The sequence below is a fragment of the Lissotriton helveticus genome, chromosome 10, assembly GCF_964261635.1.
Source record: "Lissotriton helveticus chromosome 10, aLisHel1.1, whole genome shotgun sequence".
NCBI classification, from domain to species: domain Eukaryota; kingdom Metazoa; phylum Chordata; class Amphibia; order Caudata; family Salamandridae; genus Lissotriton; species Lissotriton helveticus.
Window position 1 is genome coordinate 919,402,455 of NC_136071.1, and position 23,267 is coordinate 919,425,721.

At 45.1% G+C, this 23,267-nt stretch overlaps 1 protein-coding gene across 1 annotated transcript in view; it reads right to left on the bottom strand.

The window, feature by feature from the left end:
- The window catches only part of LOC144784142 (vimentin-like), a 54,101-nt gene that overhangs the window by 15,092 nt on the left and 15,742 nt on the right, over window positions 1-23,267 (bottom strand). Inside the window, exon 2 of the mRNA XM_078662818.1 lies at window positions 21,870-21,930. Coding sequence (XP_078518944.1) covers window positions 21,870-21,930 — 61 coding nt within the window. The remainder of the gene's footprint in view (window positions 1-21,869; window positions 21,931-23,267) is intronic.

A 23,267-nucleotide genomic window follows, 5' to 3' on the forward strand; every position in this document is an offset into this window, starting at 1 on the left:
GCAATTCCTTGCAGACTACTCACCGATGGGACTAGTGATCTGGCTTGCCAACTCTTAGCGCCAGGATCAGGATACCTCATATATATTCTCTCTGTCCTGAAGAAGACCCGCAAACAGAGGTTTAAAGTTGCACTCTACGCAATAAGCTGGGTCGAAACGTCGACTCATACCCCCAGCCCAGGGCGTGTACTACAACATATCACCCTGCCCTATTACCAGATGATGCCTTTCTTTGCTTACAGAAAGATGAAAGAATGAAGTTTAAAAATGTAATTGTGGACAGGCCTAACCAAACTGGTGTATGTTGTATCAATTAACCAGTGTTGATTTCAAACTGTTGAAACTACCTTTACGTTGAAAAGCCTTTACTCTGAAATCTCACCCTCCTTCTTTTCATTCATTTTTACCTCAAACTTGAGCACTTTCTTCTCTACGCCTTTTTCCCTTGAGCAACCCTCTATCTAGGAAATATGTGATAATTTCTTTACCTTCTTCTTGCATTTTTGAAAAATATATAAAACTAAGATTTCTACTTAAAAAACTGTGGCTGTGTTATTTTGCTCCTATTGGTGCATAATAATGAATGATTCTGGTTTTGATATGCATTAATTACCAGTTACTGAATATTTGAGCAGCCAAGTAACTAATATTCAAGAAATCTTCTTTTCTTTGTGTTTTTCTAAATCAGTCTGGGGCCATTAGTTTTTCAGATAATACTACACCCAGGTCCTTTGACTTTAATTGGGTTTCCCCATTAGTTGGTAATGACTTTGTTCATGCTGGTGCATGTTATTACTCTAGGGTTTGAAATCTGCACTTGTTGAAACATCTTTTTTTGAGTTTTTCAATTGCCTGGTAACATTAGCAACTAATGGGAAACATCATTTACTACGAAGGCATCCCCACGCATAACGTTTACCACGGTACACTTACCACGCAAACGTTTTTTCAACGTGGGTGCCTTCCACGACCGTCTATACCACGAAAGTACGTTCAGCGTGGGTTGGGGGGAGACGTGGTATTCCGTCCAGTCGTGCTGGGGGGGCTGGGGGAGGGTTGGGAGGGGGGCTAGGGGGGCTGGGGGGGCTGGGGGGGTCTCCCCCCCAAAAAATAACAACAATTAAGGAGAGAGTTAGATTTTAATAAAAAACGCTCTGTGGTATTAATGAAGTAAAAGGAAAGAGCCTCCCCCAAAGACGTGCAGTGTACGTCAAAAAAGAAGTCCTTTATTTATTTTGGAAGACGTGTTTTGACGCTTGTTTCCATGGTAGATGGAAGTAAGGGCTGCTGGAGAAAGACGTGCAGGTAAGACGTGGTACAATCCTTCGTTGTAAATTCCAGCGTGGTAAAACCACTTGCGATGTAAAATTCGCGTGGTTATGCCATGCGTGGAACTTGAAATCGTTGAAAAATCATATATTCGCAACTAATGTACCGAACTCTCATGACACATTATTCATCTGTTAAACGTACATTATAAAATAAAGTGCAGCATGCTAGGCTGCTTTCCCAAAAATATACTATAGCCTGAGCAGCATTAACGGAGCCCCCCATGTAAAAGCAAACAAGCTTTTGGAATTATTCATGTGGAACTGCCCGAGAGAGCCTCGTAAATGATTGGAAGTGAGGGGGGAGAAACAGCAGAGAGAGTGGGTGGAGGGGTGAGGGAAGAGAGACGACAAGGAAAGCAAAACCAGCACGGCCCGCTGGCGGAAGATAGATATGTTATAGAGATGCTGCAGTTCTCTTTGAAGACCAGAGTCAGTTCATGGCTGGGGCTGCTGCAAGGAGCAGGGAAGGCACAGACAGCAGTGTTCCCTGCTCTAGGGCAGACTGCAGGACAACCCTCCCTCTCCCTCCACCTGGCTCTGCTGTGAGGCAGGTTGGAGCCAGCTGACTGATTGGGAGGGGGAGGGGAGGGGAGCAGAGAAAGTGGGACCAAGGAGCTAGCAAATACACAATAAAACCAAAACCAGCGCGGACAATTATTAAGATATAATACTCACAAAAATACCCGAATGGTTTTAGCAACTATACCCAAATCGTACGTTGAAGCAAAAAAGAGGGGGAGAGAAATGGGGAGGATTGTGAAATGGAAAGACAATTATTGTCTTAAAGACGAGAACCCTCACTCACCAGAGGGTGACATGCTTCATCATTGGGTTCCCTCTTGCACACTGTGGTCGCAAGGTACACAGTGTGGGCTACAACTCTCCCTCCAGAGAGGAGCGTGAGGTGTTTTATTTCATCCAATGTTAAGATGAGTGAGGGGTAGAGTGCAAAAATGAATCAAAAATAGTGAGTTAAAACTATCTTCACAAAGGACACAAAACTTTAATAGTTGTCCTAGGCGGATAGAGATAAAAACAGTGGGAAAATAGGGATATGGATGTTCCATATATGTCAGGTCAACATGTTTCTGCCTTGATGACTAAAAGTTTGTGGCATTCATCAGGACCAACATATAGTCACTCTGCTACAACGTGAAAAAAAATATAAAATGACCATACTTAATATATATGGAGAGCCAAGGAACCAGCTGCAATCTGGTCCATTTTCTGTGAATAAAAACCTTTCACTTTTAAACCTGCTCAATATCCACAATATCCACAAAACCCATACACCGAGTGTTAGTGAGAACCAGGGCGATAACCATATCACTGCACACGTGTGAGATGGAATTATATCACCTCACCAATTTCTGACAGATCATCTACTTCTTCCTTCTAAGGTCCTAAATACACATGTCACAGGAATCTGGAATGTAGTGATCAAAATATTAAAATGAAACAATATAACACAAATTCTTTAGCACTTCAATTATTCACATGCGCATTCTCCATTACATAATCATGGTGTTCAATTCACTTGGTTAAACGTTCTTGATAGGCAAGCTTAAAGTCTAAGTCATCCAGGTTTAATATTTATCTTTATGGGGGACTCGAAGACTATCCAGCCAAATCATTCTACTTGAGGTGTCGCACCCGGCCGCCGGCGGACTAAAAGCCTCACTGCATCTGTCAGATCCCCTCAAAACAGTAGCGCTAGAGTCACATTAGCACTACTCCATACTTGATTTGCGCGGCTAATCGTAAAGGCAACAATGCTTTTCTTACATGTTAGCAAAGCTGCAAGGTGGGTCTTATCGACTTTCCTGGAGCCTACGGCTGCTGCATTCAGGCCAAAAGGAAACCCGCCAGGCTTTGCAAACATTTAAATACCGTGCCTTGCCGGCATATCGCATCACAGAAATATCCTAATCATATCCGGTTCACAAACAGACACATTATTATTGGAAAACCTCGGGCCACTTCCGGTTCAAGGACAATACAAGTTAAAGGCCTAACCCCAAATTTGAGTATACAGAATTTGCCTATCTATACTAATATAATAAAGAGAGTGCCCAAACCTTTGAGGCGGATAATCTCAGGAACCACAGCCCCAGTCACAACACCCAATACAGCATTGGAAAGGGCAGTTGCAGCAGAAGGACATATGCTATGCAGACGCCCACCATATACATTTAAAAGGTAAAAGAACCGTGCCAGCAAAGTAGTCCCTTGTGGGCGTGTCTGCGTTGTGCTGTGGGCGTGTGCTGGGGGCGTGACAAACGCTGGGGGCATGTGGTACGTTCTGCCCTTCATGCAATGTTTCATATCGTGTGCTGTGGGCGTGTGCTGGTGGCGTGGGCGTGTGTGGGGCGCGGGAGTACGGATAAAAAAGCGAGCGTTGTGCCCAATATTTCATTGTTTTTTCTTCCCAGGTTCTGTACATTCCAGCTCCGGGTGTGCTTGCCCCACGCTCCCAGTGACTTGCACCTGCTTTACTGTATGGATGTCAGGCATGGCACCATTCCTAAGGGCCGGAAGGAGCGTAAACAGGGGCCATTGTGCAGGAAATGTAATCTCGCCTTAACTTCCGGTGACGCCTGAAGCGCACACTGGAGATTTTCCACTTCTGTTGCGCACAGGCCTTGCGCCACGCACATCCGGACACAAGGCCCGCCTCCATGGAAATAGCAAGAAAGGGACTATCCTTCCCCGGGAATATGTGATGATATTCCGCAATTTTTATAACGCGGTACTATTACTCCGCAAAGACATCATTTCTAAAACGTTTACAACGCTTAAAATACCCCTGTACCCCAAAACCCAAACCTACCCCTGAACACTAAAAATACCCCTATACCCCAAAACCCAAACCTAGCCCTGAACCCTAAAAATACCCCTGCACCCCAAAACCCATACCTATCCAGAAAAACATGCTTTTACCATTCATGCATTTACAACGAATTTCGTTGTAAATATATGCGTGGTAAAAGCATATAAAATGTAATACCATGCGTTATAATGGCATTGCGGAGTCATGGTATTTTCGTAATGAAAGTATGCGGAGTGATGGTATGCGGAAAGAAAGTTGCGGAATAATGGGTGTTTACCCTCCCCCGGTAAGTACATTGGTGGCACGGCGGCAGACATCTCCAGCAACATACTCATATTTTTTCACCACCCATTTGAAAAATGCACAGGTCTCTCTCATTGATGGCCAGCACCGACATACACTTTTAGACACACCTCCCGCCACAAGTTCTAGAATTGCGAACTTTAGAGCTGGGGAGCTACGTTCGAATCTCAGCATCAGCTCAACATCCTGTGATTCCAGGCAAATCGCTTTGTCTCCCCGTGCCTACCACAAATGAATGTGTTCTTCTGAAATGTAAATTGTGCTCATGCCATGTTGTCGAGTTTGCGCTATAAAATATTGCAAGGAAAAATAAAGTAGGGAAACTCGAGTTCACACACTACTGAACGCGCACTCTTAAGTGCATCAACAGTTCACTGTGAATCGGAGCGTTTCACAGGCCTGTCACAGATAAGAAATGCTATCAAAACAAAATCCTACAAAACAATATACTACTGGCCGGCAGCAATTCATACCCGGACAACGTCGGGATGGGCTGCTAGTAAAGTATAAAATTGTAGAAACATTATATTTCGCAATTGTCATTATTGCAGTCATCTCGTCGTGTGAACGGAGCTGCAAGGGTATTGGGAATCGTAGTTCTAAATGATGATTTAATTGCCAGAACTACAATCACGCCGGGAAATGTAGTTTGCGACAAAAACCAATACCTGAATATCATGTTTTGGAATCAGGAGAACAATGGACAAAACTAATACCTGTCACACGTATATATCAATAATTGTTTGATTCTCAACTGTCTGTAATATACATGGGTGTACAAAACATGCTTACAATAATAGTCTCAACACGTCTGTGTTATCTATTACGCCAATTATGTTATGTAATTAGTATTACACACCATGTATTGTGCCAAAATCGAAGTGTAATCAAAATCTATATTGAACACCACGGTATATCCTCGTACAGTCCTATCTCATTACTTTTTGTACGGAATACTAATCTCTGTTCACGCCTAAACAGTACCTTGTCAAGGGGCCCCACGCTGGTATCATATCTAGGTTTATCCACCATGACCCATGAAAAATCATCCTCGGAATGGCCCATCTCTATGTTGTGTCTAGTCATGCGTGTGTTAGATTTCCTGCATCTGAAAGCACTACGGTGTTCAACCATTCTATGTTTAACTTTACGTGTAGTCATACCAATATATATTAGTGAGCCTGGGCAAGTGATCATATAAATTACCCCGCTCGTATTACAATTGGTATATATCCTGAGTTGCCAAGGTATTTTTAAGCCCATATCCAATTGTTATGTTATGTTATATTTAATTTATAGAGCGCACAGCTACTCAAAAGTGTCCCGGCGCTTACTTCAGAAAAGAGAGAAAAACACACCCGTCAGGTTAAAAAAGCAGCGTTTTTAATTTTTTCTTAAACAACAGTGGATCCTGATTGCCCCGCAGAGTCAGGGGCAGCAAATTCCAGGCCAGACCTGCTTTAGCACAAACGAATTCCTGCCAAGTCGCTGGCGCTTAAACTTCGGCGTCTGCATCAGCAGCTGAGCAGAGGAGCACAGCTGTCTCCCTGGTATATAGAAAGTGAACCTCTTCTGCAAATAGATAGGGCCTAGACCATGAAGGGCCCGATGAGCAATTGACAGCATTTTAAATTTAAGACGAGATTCAACCGGGAGCCAATGCAAAGTACGCAAATAAGTGCAAACACTATGCCTAGATGACAAACCTCCAAGAAGTCTGGCTGCTGAGTTTTGAACAACTTGCAGTTTCTTCACTAGAAATCCCGGACCGCCAACCAAAAGGGTATTGGCATAGTCTAAATGGGACAAAATCAATGCACGGACCACAGTTTCTCTGGCCGTGCATGGCAAAAAGGGAAGAAAGTTCCTCAAGATCTTCAACGTGCCAAAACAAGTGCCGGACAGTTTCTTTACTTGCGTCACAAAGTTCAAATTTTCGTGGAACCAGACTCCAAGGTTTTTGCCAGCACTTTTCCTCTCACTAGGATGAGGAAAACCAGAAGGCCAGAGCCTCTCACTGAAGTCCGTTGAGAAGGAGCCATACAGCAACACTTCAGACTTTCCTTCATTGCATTTCAGCTGTGCATTTGCCAGCCACTGAAAGACAGACAATGTTGGACCATCCCAACCGAGTCACCCTCCTTGCTCCAGGTAAACAACAACTGGGTGTCGTCTGCATAGGTCATCACCTTACCCCCCAATGACTCCGCAAGATAAAATAGTGGAGTCACGTAGATGTTAAAAAGGAGAGGGCTAAGTGATGACCCCTGCGGTACACCAGTAGTCACCCGCTTAGGCGCAGAGGCACACGGAGGGAGCCAGACCTGCTGCAGCCAACCCTCCAAAAAGGACCTAATCCATTTCAAGGCCATGCCAGAAATACCTATTTCAGATAGGCGGTCTAGGAGCAGGGAATGGGGCACAGTGTCGAACGCCGCTGAGAGATCTAGCATAACCAAAGCTGCTCTCCCGCCGGCATCCAAACATTCCCGAATCGCCTCCGTGACCTCTAACAAAGCTGACTCCGTGCTATAAGAGGCACGGAAGCCAGATTGTGCCGGACGAAGCCGACATGCCCCCTCAACAAAGTTGGTAAGTTAGAACGTAACCACCTTCTCGCATACTTTAGCCAGACTTGGCAGAAGCGAGAAAGGCCGATAGTTCTCAGGCAACAGAGGGTCAAGTGACGGCTTCTTAAGTAGGGGGAGAATCAACACATTTTTCCATCCCTTTGAAACACAAGCTTCACGCAGTGATTTATTAACCATAAGATTCACTTCTAAGTTAATAGTATCTGGCAAATCGGACAGAAGCCTTGCTGCACACGGGTCGTTAGGTGAGCCGGACTTAAGGGCCTTAAGGATTCTGAGAGAGCTGGCACAATCAACCCGCCTAAATTCAGAAAAGTCAGATTTAACCACAGGCTTAGGCAGCGCCAACCCAACACCGGAATTCCTGGTAGAAATCAAAAACGTCTCTTAGATACTAATGATTTTATCCCTAAAAAATGACGCCAAGGTGTTACACCAAGTCTCTGAAACCGGTGCCACTGCCACCTGGGCGCTAGAGGCCAAAAAACTCTGCACAATTGCAAAGATTTCTTATGGGTTGCTGTTGGCCCGCTCGATGCGAGCAGAATAGTGTAGGCCTTTGGCCGCTCCTATCACAGCATAATAGAGTTTTTGTTTAGTTCTGAGAGTGTTTTTATCAATCCGGCAGTAGCCACTGGAGCGCCAGGCTCTCTCTGCTATTTTGCACGCATGTTTCAGAGTCCTCAACTCAGGAGTGAACCACGGCCTAGAGGGGGACTCTCTCCTCAGCTTTGGCTGACATGGTGCAGACAGAGTAGCCACCGAGCTTGCAATCCAGTCAGCAAACTGAGATACATTTTCCTCCAGATCCCCCAACAGGGAAGGCCTGGAAGCTGCTAGAGAAACAATCAGCAGACCCGGGTCCATTTTCCTAATGGCTGGGGGTCGGTGGCAGGTGGCTAGTCGTGGAGAGTTCTTCATTGCCCGTGAAAAAAATATGGGAAAATGATCCGACCAGGAACCGGCCTCGGCCTTAACACCGATATAGGGAAATTAGTACAGATGGTATCCAAAATGTGCCCTCATAGGTGGGTAGGAAACATAACTGTTTGTGAAAGGTTAGCCAGATGAAGGGCAGCCAAAAGAACTGTAGAATCAGTCATGCCAGTGTGGTCCAGGTGGAGCTTGACATCACCAAGAAAAACATAATTTGAGAAACGCAGTGCACGCTCTGCCAGCGCATCCTCACAGGTATCCAGAAAGGTCCTGGATGGCCCAGGAGGCTGGTAAATCAGGGAACCCCCAAAAGTAAAGTGGTCTGAAAGTTGTAAACTAAAATCCAGACCCTCACAATCGCCCCAAAGGGTGGATATTTCACTGTGGAGGGACCAACCTTCCCTATACCAAATGGCTAGACCACCACCTCTGCCAACATGGCAATCCACCCGATGGACTTTGATACCAGCCGGTGTAGCCAAGGCCACGATGGGGTTAGAGAAGGCGTCAAGCCAAGTCTCAGTGACAAACGATATGTCCAGACCGTTGTCAGTAATCAGATCAGCAATGTCTACATAATGCTTCTTGACTGATCTAGCATTAATGAGACAGGCACTGTTATTCCCCGACCTAAGTGTGTCAGCTAACATATCAGTTGGCAGCGGCAGGGGCTCCGGTGAAAATCTAAACCCACAATCCTCACAAACATAGTCCCTAGTAGGTCCTATTTGCCCATCTCAATGGTATGGACAGGGAAGGGGTTTCAGGGATTTCAACAACTCACTTGATAAGTGGATGACATTACTGCTCCCAGAGTCATCTTGATCATAATGGCTCACCCTGAGCGCTGACTTAGCTCTGACGGCGCAGACGGGCTTGCCTTAGATGCGCCTTCAGCGCACCGTTGGCGCGCCCGTTGCTCGTTCGAGCAGACGCCATTCAAATAAGGTGTGGCTAAAGCTGGCGTGCAGCGTGCGTCATCTGGAACACTGACCGTGAACAACGCGAGTCGTGTCCAAGATGGCCGCTGTCCCGACTAACCCTCCGAGAGTGCCGCCCGATGAGGAAGGGGTATGGTGCACTCTGTTTAAAGACTTCCACACAATGTCAGCTAATAAAACAATTCCAATGCTGTATTTTAAAAAAATTCCTAAAAAGCCCCAATTCAAGCAATTCACACAAATAACCTTCCCTCCAAATTCCCTCTGTCAAACAACAAAGAACGCTTACTTTAAAATGAGGAGAGTGAGTAAAAAACGACCTTTTCCAAGCACCGCAAAGCCGCACTGACCCCGCTAAATAAGGAATTGCCTAAAGCCGGCGTGCAGCGTGCGTCATCTGGAACGCTGACCACAAACAACGCGAGTCACGTCCAAGATGGCCGCTGTCCCGACTAACCCCCCCGAGAGTGCCACCTGATGAGGAAGGGGTATGGTGCACTCTGTTTAAAATAAGGTTGTGTGCACACATAGACGTGAGTGCATCCCTGGTTGGAGGCACACCTTAGGGTTCCAAAATAAATTTAGACTCCAATAAAGTTCATGACATTGTTTTGTCAATTTATTCCATGAGAAAGTTGTTTGATATTAACATCATATCAAGGTGATGCGATCTTCAAAAGGCATAGTATATGCAGGTAAATGAGTTCCACTCCCTATGCATTTCGGGCAGAGCCCTTTGTCAAGGGGTATCTACAAAGAATGAAGAAGATTAGGTAGCCTGTTAGAGTAACGTAAGAAATAGGTGTATCATCCCTAAATAATATGTCTAGTTACTGGAAGTTGTTAAGTGCCTAAGTGGGCATGCTACTATGCTACTAACATGCTACGTGGTAATGCTGATGTGCAACAAACATGCTGCGTGAAGAACGTGGTGGCATATCCATGTATACAAGCAGTGGATAAAGCAAAGATAGTATTGCGCAGTAGATGTGGCTAAATAGCGACAAGGTCCTTGTGTCAATCAGTGATTTAATGAGTAAAAATGCTGACATGCAGTGCGCAAAGTGACGCCAATCTACTCAAGACAGGCGGTGATCTCACGAGTGAAAAAGCTGCCATGCAGAGCGTGGTGGTAGCGCGATATCAACACTCCGTGTGGGGACTTAAATATAACAAGCTGGTGTGCTTATCGGTATTGCGTGTTGAGAAACGCCTTTAAAGCTCACACCGTGGACCCTGAAAGACCAATGTTTACGTTGGTCTGCGAAAACGGTAAAAAACAACAATTAATGTCAAGAAGTGAAATATTGGAGCGAAACTCCCGTTAACAAACGAACGTGGTGCTCTCACCTCACTTACTAGGGCTAGTGGAAACTGTTCGATTAACTCCAAGGGACCGTCTTCAATCAGTGTATCACCCCGGTGAAAACCGCTGGCAGGCGACTGCTTACTAATATACGAATAAACGTGCAGGTGATAGGCTTTGGTGATGTATGCTAAAGATAGATGATGGACTAACGTGTGGTGTGTTAGACTAAAAGTAAAAGAAGGACAATGAAGAGAGTACGTAAAATGCACGTAATGTTATGAACTGTTGTAAATGTTTCGAGCATTCACTTATAAATATAGGCACTGGATCAAAGCTAGACTGTTACTGTGTGCTAGTATGTGAGGGGATAAAACTGTAAATACAAACAGGAAATGCACATAATGTAGTAAACTGTTGAGAATGTTATATGTAAACACTGGATCAAAATTAGACTGCTGCTATATGTTGATATATAGAGGGATGACCAAGGAGCATGTGTAAACATACAGTATTGTTGCATCAATACGGGAACATATTGTTATGAATTCAACAATAGGTATATAGATAACCAAAAAACTACATTACAGATAGCTACTAAATTCAGTCTGGTCATTAAGACCATCTGGCTTCATTGACTGTAATCGATAAATCCATGACATTTCTCTCTGTACGAGAAATTTACAATTGTCTCTACCTTCCACCCTCTGGATAATTTCCAATACAAGGAACTTGAATTGGGCCACGTTGTGCTTTTGTTCAATGAAATGGGCGGCTACACTGGATTTATCATTTCTAGTCCGGATGTTAGATTTATGTTCGTTAATACGCACTTTGATTTTGCGTTCAGTTTTCCCCACGTATATTTTGCCGCATGGGAATTTCAAAAGGTAAATGAGATTGGTGGAGTCACAGGTTGCATCTACTTGAAGTTTAATAGTGTTGCCTCTCATGGGGTGCGTAATGAATTACCAATTCCAATTCAAATAAGTCTTTATTTCGACTTTTAGTCATAAAAGACGTACATAAACATATTAAAATCAACATTTCATCATTATTACATCCATTTTAGATATTTACAGAGGAATACATCATTTAATCATCCAATTAATATTATCCACATATAGGGTGTTCCAACACGACCGATTAAAAAATAAATAAATACTGTGTTTGATAAAATCATTAAAATTGATACCATTTGTTTTCCTGCATGAATACCAGATTATATTTATGGAGGCTGCAATACTTTCAGCTTGTCCCTTCGTATTAACCACATCCACTTTAAAAATTTGGCAAGTGCAACCACCATACTATCAGAGCAATCGGTTTTGAGAATTCTGAGTGCTACAGTCCCACTCTGAATACCCTTTTGTATACAGATCGACCTAATCCATTTATGGCGAGGAGCTTTGTACACTCGGCACACAAACAACACATGGGCTAAGCTTTCAGAGTGTACTAGACAGAAAGGACACATATTATCATCTGTGTTACTCGACCATTTGCTAATGAATGTGTTGATTGGAAGGGTTCCTGCCCTAAACTGATGGAACAGTTTCCTATCATGTGGTATTGTGAGGAGGTCCCAATATCTCTCATACACAGGAATATGTTTCTGGTGGTTTGACTCCTTTCTGTCTGGGAGGTCGTTTCAGATCTTCGACGGAGAGACGATGTCCTCGAGCAAACCCCTGAGCTGCGGAGTACCACAGGGCTCCTCCCTGAGCCCTGTATTGTTCAACGTGTACATGGGGCCACTGGCGGGTGTTGTCGAACCATATGGCATTAAAATCGTGTCATATGCCGACGACACCCAGCTTGTGGTCTCGCTGGCCACGGGGAACAACGGGCATTCCCCAGCCGACCTGCTAAAATGTCTAGAGGACGTTAAGGGATGGATGACCAACTCCTCCCTAAAACTAAACGGAGAAAAGACGGAGCTCATGCTCCTAGGCCCAACCTCTCCTGTGCCTTTCACCTCCTTGTGGCCCAGTACACTAGGCCCCCCCCCACCCCTAAGGAAAGTGTTAAGAGCCTGGGAGTGTGGCTGGACAACAAACTCTCCTTCTCCACCCAGGCCACAAAACTGTCCGCCACCTGTTTTGGCCTACTTAGAATCTTGAGGAAGGTTCTCCCGCTACTTCCCCTAGAGGCCAAAAAGGTGGCGATACAGGGTCTCATCCAGTCTCGCCTGGACTCGAACAATGCCCTCTACGTGGGGGCACCTGAGATGACCCTCCGAAAATTGCAGGTTGTTCAAAACTGTGCAGCACGCACCCTGCTGAAAATTCCACGCACCCAGTCAGCCAGACCTGCTTTAAAAGGTCTTCACTGGCTGCCAGTGAGGCAGAGAGTGGCCTTCCAGGCGCTATGCCTGGCGCACCGCGCCTTCTGGAAAACGGGTCCAGCCATTAACACCGAACTTGTCACCCCCTACCACCCTAACAGGAACCTTCGGTCGACGGAGGCGTTCCTCGCCGTTGTCCCCAGAGTGAAGCGAGCCAGGTCTGGGGGCAGGCTGTTTTCTTTGAACACCGCCAGGCTCTGGAATGCTCTCCCCATCTCACTCCGGTCTAACCCAGACCTCCTCTCATTCCGAAAAAACTTAAAGACACTGCTGTTTGCCAAATCCTATGTACCTTAGCCTCCCGTCTCTTCCATGCTTCTACTCAGCGCTTGGACGCCTACGGGCAGCAACCGCGCTTAACAAATATTTTTACAATTTACAATTACAATTGCTCCAAAAAAACCCTAGTGAGCGATGAGCAGTATGTTTCTGGAACTCCTCTTGGGTTACGTGTGCCCAGTAAGCCTCTTTTAAAGTTTGTTTGGATGGGAAGGTGTTCTCCTCAGGTTTTTCCCATAGTTCCCCCATCCCTAAGGCCTTAAGCAAAGATTTTACCTTTCTGAACCACAATTTTTTACCCCCAGAGTCCATATTTCTTGTTTCCAGAAGCGCTAAAGCGTCATGAGAGAGTTCAGGCATGACCCATAGTCTCCTCCAATAGGCAATTGGTCTGAAGCTAGATAAGTCCTGTATTTTGCGACAGCCCAAGTCCATATACAGAGGTACAATTGGTGTTGAATGTGGGAGCCCTGTTATGCATCGCAAACATTTATTTTGTGCATTTTTTAAAGCTGTGACATCAGAAACCCCCCACAATTCTGCCCCATATAACATAGAAGATCTCACTTTTGTATCATATATTTTAAGTGCTGGGGCTATTGGTTTTGTACCTGAGGACTTAAACTCTCTCAGTAAAACACCTGCCAACTGTGCATGCTTGGTTGTTAGGTAAGACATACGTGGCTTCCACTCTAGCCGAGATCCCAATGTAATACCCAAATAGCTAAAGCTCTCTGTCTGTTCTAACAATTCACCATTCATGAAAACTCTCCCCCTTATTTTCCTGTGCCTGTGCATAACCATAAATTTCATCTTAGACACGTTAATAACTAGGCCATAGTCATTACAGAATTTTTCAAAACACCTGATTGCTTTCTGGAGCCCTTCTTGTGTTTTAGAGATTAAAAGGGTGTCATCTGCAAACATTAACAGGGGGACTGGGATGCCAATTTGTTTAGGTGCGTCTGTATATGCATCCCTATAATAATCTATGACCCGGTTAATGTATAGCGTAAATAATGTTGGTGCCAATACGCACCCTTGTCTGACACCCCTTTCTGTTGGAAATCTATCTGTGACTTGGCTCTGGTTTCCCCACCTGACCTGCGCGTAATTATTTTCGTGGAATTTGATCAGAACTGCGAGGAGTTCATGTGGCATACCTTGTTCGTGGAGCGCTCGCCACAGCCTATCTCGTGGCATGAGGTCGAATGCCGCTTTCAAATCGACAAAGGCTGCATATAGTGTGCCACCCCCAAGAATCACCCATTTCCAGTATATTGTTGAAAACCTAAAAACTTGATCCACTGTGCTGGTAGAGGGGCGGAAGCCAGCCTGAAGTGTGGACATGACCCCCGAATCCTCCATCCAATTCTGGATCCTGAGAAGTACCATCCTGGCCACAACCTTTTGAATACATGCTATTAGGCTGATTGGCCTATAATTCGCAGGATCGGCACGGTCCCCTTTTTTAAAAATTGGTATTATTTCGGCTCCCCTCCACAATTCCGGCAAGGTCGAGCCCCTTGCAATGGCATTTGCCAACAGTTCTATATACGGGACCCAGACCTCTTTACTATAGGTGTTGGTGTGATCAACACCTCAGTTACACTGGATAAGCTAGTGGAGTTTTGGGGTGAGATGCAACTCACGGCTTGTTTATGGCAGGTACTGGATGTAGACATGCAATCTCTAAGTAGAAGAGGCACACTGTCCAGAGATACAATATCATCATTGCCATTATGGCTCGCCTCGGTGGTAGAATAAACTTCTGGAGTTGGGTCAGTCAATATCCTATTCTTCATACTTTCAATCGAGCGACGACGTTCTAACCGCCGCTCTGCTAAAGTTAGTTCTTTAGAAGCTTCAGCAGCAGTTCTTATGAAAAAGTTATCCAGAGTTCCATTTGACAGACCCCCAGGTCTTTCGGACATAACAATCTCCGGACTTAACGCCGTCGTAGACATTGTAGTATTTTAAAGCGCGTAAATGGATGGACTTACTCAGACACAAGGGAAGGATGTGGACAAGCGACCAGGGGTTCTGGCCCAGTCCAGTCTCTTCAGGCCTCTGAGGGCCTAAGAGGGCCCGCCCTTTGCCCGGGCTTCGCCCCGGGCACTTCCGCGACACGGGGGTGACGCCTCTTTCAAGTACCGCCTGGCGCGCTCTGTCGCCGGGATTCCCGCCGCTAAGGCAGGCGGGAGATGTAGTTTGCCCTCTGGTGTCCAGTGCCCCCCTCCGCTCTGCGGCCGCAGGAGTGGTTGATGCGGCTGCGGGAGGGGGACGAAACAAACCCAGCAACGGTAAAAAGAGCAGCCTGCAGCGTGTGTAGCAGGTAGGAGTCCCAAGGGTTTAGAACAGCGTCCATGGAATTACCTTTAATAATGCAATTGCAGTTGTTGCAGTTTAAGCAAGGGTGAGTTCCTTTTTGAGTAGTTGTAGTAGCACAAGGTTTGGTCAATATTTCTTTGAGGGTTTTTGTCTCGCGTGTAAGCAAAGATTGGAGGAGCTTTGAAAATCTCATTAAAGTCAGATTCGACTTGTAGGATTGACCAGTGTTTTAGTATGATTTTTTTGTACATCGTGCTTGAAGTGGAGAATTTTGATACTAGCACCATTTTATTTTCCAGAGGTTTAATGGTGGGCTTTAAGGTCTCTGCTCTCGCAGTGGATTCCACGCGGTTCATGGTTTCAGTAAGGAGTGCTTCTGGATAACCTCTTGCGGTGAACCGTTTACTCATTTCCTTAAGACGTAGTTTTGCTGTGTGTGGATCTGATACGATGCGTTTAACATGTAGCATTTATGAGTATGGCAAATGTTTCTGTAGTGCTCCTTGGTGGAAGCTCGTGTAATGCAACGTATTGTTGCGATCTGTGGGCTTTCGGTAAAGGTCAGTACGAAAACCATCCTTCTGTTTAAAGACATCCACACAATGTCAGCTAATTCAACAATTCCAACGCTGTATTTAAAAAAAATTCCAAAAAGCCCCAATTCACACAATCCACGCAAATAACCTTACCCCCAAATTCCCTCTGTCACACAACAAAGAACGCTTATTTTAAAATGAGGAGGGTGGGCAAAAAACAACCTTTTCCAAGCGACTCATATGTTTGGTGAAAGGGCACACGAGACAACATCCACAAGGGAAATTACTTGTGACTGGTGAAGCCCCCCATAAAGTATTCTGTCTGGCCCCCTGTTGTGGTAGTCTCGGTCTAGTATGAACTAGTAGATCTTGCAGATTACTACTCCTTTTCAGAGCAAATAAACGCTTCTCCAATGTTAGAGAAGCTGTATTCAAAATATGCCAGGATTTTGTAACGGCCCTTTTGATATTGTCAGTCAAGTCACTGTAAGTAGTCACACAAACCATTCTCTTTTTTTCTGGTTCATCTTAAGATTCAAGCAATGCTTCTCAGTGGTTATTATGTGCTCTTTTTTCTGCTCTATACACCAAGTGAGTGGGATAATTTCTTGCAAGTAATTCTTCACTCAAATTCTTGGCTTGTTGTTTGTATCTAGCAACCTCGCTACAATTCCTACGTAGTCTTAAAAACTAACCTATAGGAAGATTCGTCAATAAGGCACGTGGTTGGAAGCTATGATAACTAAGCAGTGAATTCCTAGCCATAGGCTTTTGGTATAATTCTGTGTGGATTTTACCATTTTTAGGGTATAGCCTAAGATCTAGGTATGATACTGTCATGGTACTGGCTTCACCAGTAAATTTCAGATAAATGTCACAGTCATTCAACCAATTGGAAAACATATGAAGAGATCCCTGGTCACCTTCCCAGATGACCAGGATATCGTCTATATACTGTTTCCGCAGTTTGAGTTGAGGTTGAAAAGGATTGGTACTGGGGTATATAAACTTGGTTTCGAAGCCATGCATATATAAATTGGCCATACTAGGGGCACAAGTGCTGCCCATAGAAGTGCCCGTAGTTTGCCAATATAATTTCCCTTCATAACTTAAGAAATTTTCTTTTAAGGTTAAACTCGCACATCGCATCACAAAGGCAATCGGGGTCTGATCCTTACGTTGATGACACTCAAGTAATTATTAAGAACAAGCAACATGGCAGGAGGCAGGGCAGGGGAGGCAGCAGTAACACAACTGGGATGTTAAGAGGGGTTGGAGGAAGAATGCTATATGTAAATGTAAATGTAAATGTAAATGTAAATGTACAGGAATTTATATAGCGCAAATCACCGAGCGGTTTCTAAGCGCTTGCTTAGGGAACCCGTCCTGGTATTCCCCTGTGAGATAACCCCGGCAGGGTATCCGCAAGGTGAAAGCCAGGCATCCCGCCGCGAGGGGCCGTTGTGGAGATTAAGCAAGCTATTGCCCAGAGTCGCAGAGTGTGAACCCATGAATCGAGTAGGCACCGGAGCGAGAATTGTTGAGTCCATGGACATTTTAGGACTCAAGACCCCGCCGAGCCAGGAATTGAACCCTGGGCCCGGGCTGACCTCTGCTTCCAGGTCTGCCTCCTCTAACCAGTGAGCCACACTTCTCCACGTTAATGTAAGAAGCCAGGGCACTGACGCTGAACACAACAAACCGTACCAGAGCAGGAAACCAAGAAAAAATATGGTAACCCAGAGACCAAATAACGAACCATAGAGCAATGAGACAGTACTAAGCCCCTGCTCTGTGGGAGGAACAGAAGAGAGATAGGATGGAAAAAGAGGCTGGACTGACCACTAGCAAGAAAAAAATGTTAAAGGACACTGACATAGACAAATGAAAAGCAATATCAAAAATGGGGATGAACTTTAAGCACACAGACTGATTACAGCAGGTCTCGAAGTGGCAGCTGCGCTGTCCAGCTCGACTTAAAAAAAGGTTAAAACAAAAACAAAAAGATCAGGAGAGTGCTAAGAAAATATCTGCTATTCAATTTTCAAAAAGTGCCTTAAGAGAGTATTGCAAAGGAGCAGAGATTCCTCTCTGTGAATAACCGGTTATGTACCCGTTAATCTTTGAGCACGTTTAATAAAAGTTAGACCAACTAATGTTATTTAATGTACTTTTCTTAAATTGCTTGGGCAGAAAGGTCTGGCAACTATACACTTAACTTTTACTACAGAATTCCTGAGCTCAGGCATGAAAATATTAGGAACAAGAAAACAAACCTAATAATAATTCAAACAAGTATTTACCTGACAGCTGCAGTTCTCTTCAGGTTGCCTAGCTCCTGATTCTTCATGAGATGTGAGAACACAACAGGAGGTTGAGGAAGAAGGAAGACAAAGCGAAAATAAGCTTGAATGCACCAGTCTCTTGACTGCACCCATTGGAGGAAGGGAGAGCAGGGTGTGAAGGAAAAAGCCTGGCAGCAGCAGTCTCATGACAAAAGGGATGGAGTTGAAAGTAGGAGAAGAGGTACACAGTTACATTGTGCATGGCCTCCAGGCTACGTGTCAAAACAAAGAAGAGCAAAGAATAAACACAAGCATTTGCAATGCAAAAGGTCTCGCATTTACGAGACTTTCAGCTATTGGCAATAGCTTAAAGTCTCACAAATGCAAGAGCGATTGCATTGCAAATACTTTTTTTGTAAAAGTGCCCCATGCTGCGCTTACACATTAATGGCAGCCGAGCTCCTTTCTTTAGCCCCTTCGATGCTGTTGACGGAACCATTCCGTCATCAGTCACGGTTGAGCTGTGCTGATGACAGAATGGTTCCGTCATGACCACACCCAGTTAAGGGATGTCCAGCACCGGAGGGGAATCGGGGCAGCAGCCAAGGTGTTAGACGAGCTGTGTCCAAAGAAAGGTACACAGTGGCCATTAAAGTGAAAGCGTAGTGTAGGTCACTTTTACAAAAAAGCGTTTGTCAGGTTGACAAACAAATTTTTTTTTTTGTAAATGCGCCCCATGCTGCAGTTTCACTTTAATAGCGGCCGCGCGTCTTTCTTTAGACGTGCCACGTCTAAAGAAAGGGGCGGGCCTCCATTAACATGAAATTCTGGCAGGGGCGCTTGTAAACAAAAATACAAAAGTGAATAGATAGAAAAAATACAGACAGCTGCATTTGGTGCCACAAAAAAACCAAAGGCTTGGCCATCACTGTGGCGTGCTGTGCTATAAAAAAGAAGTGCTAGGAGAGAGCGTGTCTTGCCTTCAACAGCAGGAAGGTGAAAAACATTTAACGAAATAGTCGTCGGAGGCTATAATTAAAGACGTCCAAGTAACAACACATGTAAGCGGGCCAGTCCTTAACAGAGGCTACAAGACGAGACGTGGTGGTACTAAGAAGGGACTACTAAGCCTATTGACCAATGAAAAGCCACAGTTTACAAAAAACAATGACACAGCCAATGAAAAATATGGGCGATGAGTGGGAGGAGCTTCAAGTCCATACCCAAATGCAGCATGCCTCGCAGAGCAGTGCATGAGCTGCCCAGGCTTGACGTAAAAATAACAAAAATATATCTCCAGTGTTGATGCACAAACAGACATCTCCTGTATCTGCAAGAAAACACATAATGTATTCAAATTTGATTTTAATTGGATGAAGCCAGCTGACAAAAGTTTTTACAACTCCTATTTGCACAAGTTTGAGTGGCTTAGCTGAATCTGTGTCCAGTGATTTAGGGCTGAGATAGGGTAGGCATTATAGACACTGCAGTTCTGGTGAGAGTCGAAATTACCCGCAATTGCAGATGAGTGGGTAAAATTAAGGATTGGAAGTGATGGAGAGTAAATGTCATTTGATGGCTACCTTTATCAATTCTTACTAGTAAAGATCATTGCAACAATAAATTCCTCATGAAGACATGTTAACCGGTTAAGTCAAACAACGTAAGAGACACATAATGCATCATTATAAAGCATGTAGCGTGTTCTAACCCGATGAACGCAAACATTTAAACAATGAGAGAAACAAATGAGAATACACATAACTGTATCTATGTGTTGAGAGAAAATAAAAAATATGTTAACATTGAGAGTTTGTGATAACATTTATGAGTGCATCGAAATATGAAAATATATATAGGGGGGGGAGCACACTGCCTCTCGTCCCAGCACAGTTCACCCCTTTGCATCCTGGTAAATGCAGTACGCTTACTTTCAAAGTTGCTGTAATCTTTCACCAAAGTTGGTGCAGGTAGTGCTGTTATCTCTAAACACGTGTTTCTGTGTTTATTTTTCAAATTGGCCTGTCTGGCCTTCCGGGCACACACCCACTCAGGTCCTCTTTTTATTAGTTCCCTGATCACCCCTTACGCCCCCAGCCGCACTCTCCGTTCCTCCTCTCTATCTCTTTTGCACGTTCCCCGCTTCCGTAAATCCAGAACGGGGGCACCCGTTTTTCGGTCTTGGCCCCCCGGTTCTGGAACAGTCTTCCTCTCTCCATTCGCTCCATCCCCACCTACACCCATTTCCGCAAAGCCCTGAAAACATTTTTGTTTTCTCAGGCATTCCCCTGCTAGCTCCCTCGGATTCCTCCATTGAGTCAGGTCTAGTCCCTAGCGCCAGGAAGCCGCTTGGCCGCAGCGCGCTTTATTAAGTTTCTTTTTAATTTCATTTATCCCGTCATCAGTAGAGAGGAAAGAGTAGTAAGGAGCAGAGAAAAGTCATCAGGGGTTGCTGAAATGGTGCCCAAGTCTTCACAGGTCGCAGTACCTTTCCACAGGCACACAGGTGCATCCCAGGAGAGCTTGTCAGCTCGTTGGCTCAGGGAGCCTTTTGAACACAGGGGGGGAGGGAGCACACTGCCTCTCATCCCAGCACCGTTCACCCCATTGCATCCTGGGAAATCCAGTATGCTTACTTTCAACGTTGCTGTAGTCTTTCACCAAAGTTGATGCAGGTAGTGCTGTTATCTCTAGACATGCGTTTCTGGGTTTAGCCGTCATCAGTAGAAAGCAAAGAGTTGTAAGGAGCAGAGAAAAGTCATCAGAGGTTGCTGAAATGGTGCCCAAGTCTTCACAGGTCACAGTACCTCTCCACAGGCACACAGGTGCATCCCAGGAGAGCTCGTCAGCTCGTTGGCTCATGGAAGCCTTTTGAACACAGGGGGGGAGGGAGCACACTGCCTCTCATCCCAGCACAGTTGATCCCATTGCATCCTGGTAAATGCAGTATGCTTATTTTCAAAGTTGCTGTAGTCTTTCACCAAAGTTGGTGCAGGTAGTGCTGTTATCTCTAGACACGTGTTTCTGGGTTTGTATGATTAATGAATCATGAAACTCATTTTGTTTCTTTCCCCAGATAAACCATCAGCTGTCTTTCAATGCCTTGTACTGTATTGTGAGGCTACATGTATTAGTGAATTTGTCATTAAATCAGATTTGAAATGCAATTCTTCAACTGTCCATTCAAACTGAGGTTTTTATATAAATGTTTTCATGAATTATCTTTATCGATGCTGTCTTTTTCTCTTATACATATTTCTAGTCAAGGTGTGGACCAGTGTCTGCAAATCAGCAGAGATGTGCCAGGAAACTTGCGACACGCATCACAATCCATGCGCCACCAAAGATGCGCTGCATTTACAATGCGCTGCATCATGGCGCAATGAAATGTCGTAACGTTGGCGCAGTGCTGGAGTTGTGTCGCAGGCACGACGCAACTCCAGCACTGTACCAACCCGGCCTATCTTGCACATGGTGCGTCACTCCTTACGCCTTCTTCAAGAAGGCGCAAGGGTTTGACGCAGCGGGTTCGGAAAAGTGACCGAGTGAAATCTTGGAGATTTCCCTCAGGCACTTTTCCGAGGCGTTCCTGCGCCAGAAACCTCCCCCCTGCACCGGAACGCCCACATGAAACCTGACACAGGTTTCATGTGGTGCAGGGCTTTACAACGCGACGCATCTCCCTAGATGTGTCACGTTGTAAATTCCCTACAGCATGGCGCCAGCTTTACGCCGCCGCTGCGTCACAGAAGTGATGCAACAGCGGCGCAAAAGTGGCACATGGGACTTGTACACCTCCCCCTAAGAGACCTACAAAAGTTTAGTTGTGGAGATAAAAGTAAGTGCCCCAAACCTGTCTGTAAAACTTGCCGGTCTTCTCCGCCTTCTCTCGCTTCATTATTTCATCCTTCAGCCTGAAAACAAAAACATGACAGGAGAATCAGGAACAATTCCTCCAACAAACTTTTTGTCACAATTTGGGGTGTTATTGTGCATGTTTTCTTAATGTATATAAATTGTAGCAGGCAAAGTAAAATGTAAACTGCTCTGATTCCTATAGGGGCCTTCCTTGCACTTCATAAAAAATCTGAAAATAAAATTAAAAAGACTAAGAAACAGTCCCGGCTCCTTAAGGGAGTGCTGCGGGCGGTGGGGCGGAGCGGGGCAGGGTGGAGGGGTAGTAAACTCCAACATACTGCCGACCGGAGTTAAGTACATAAATAAATAAAACAAATTACATTGCGCGCGCTGCTACGCCATTTGCAAGGGGTTGGGTCTGAAGGATGGTGGGAGTGGGGGTGGCTGCCGATCTCTGTATTCACACCCAGCCTCCAATCTCAGCAGCACCTCTGGTGACATAACACAACTCCCACCCTCTCAAAAGATTTGACCTCAAATGCAGAGTACTGTGGGAGAGTAGTCAGTTGGTCGGCACGGGGGCATTTCAAAGTGTGAGACTATGGCACAAGTTAATTTATTTTTATTTTATTTATTTATTTAATGGATTTTTATATAGCGCAAACTGTACCCGAAGGTTTCAGAGTGCTTTACAATAGCACTTCAGAGTACATGAGTTACATAAAAGATAAAAACTGAAAAACTCTAAATTCACATAAGAATGGTAGTAAGTATAAAAGCCTACTCCAGATTCTAGTGGTTAGAGTTACGAATTGTCCAGATGTGCTTCAGGCTTGTTGGGATGGTGGCTTATCAGCGGTGCCCTATCACAATGAAGAAGCTGTCAAAACTCTTCAAAGCAGCTGCTTGGAGGCAGTAGAAGGATCCTGCCCCTTTGCCGCCTCGGTCTTCCATTCGTGTGCCACTGCGGTCGCGGCCACTCCACAAGGGCCCCCGCTCTGGATCAGGAGATCACCGGGAGGTGCGGCACCCCCGTTAGCCAAACAAAAACGCACACCTAAGAAACCCAGCTTCGGAAAGATATGCACCTGCCGGAGCAATGTCGAAAAACAAACTGTATCTAACTTCATGAGCTCGCAGCACTCAAGAATTCACAGTTTGGCAGGCAGAGGGTGTGAAAGAGTGGCCATAGCTTTATTAAAGAAGAGAGCGAGGGAAGACACGGGTAGCTGTGAGGGGGAACCAGATGTCCAAGGGACACACTCCTCGTCCAAAAGTACAGATGTTTGAGGGCAAAATCTCGAAGACGTTACCATGTGTTTGTAAACATGTTGGGATGTCAGCCCTCACGTTTTCAGAACAGAGGTCACAACCCACCATACCCATGAAACCA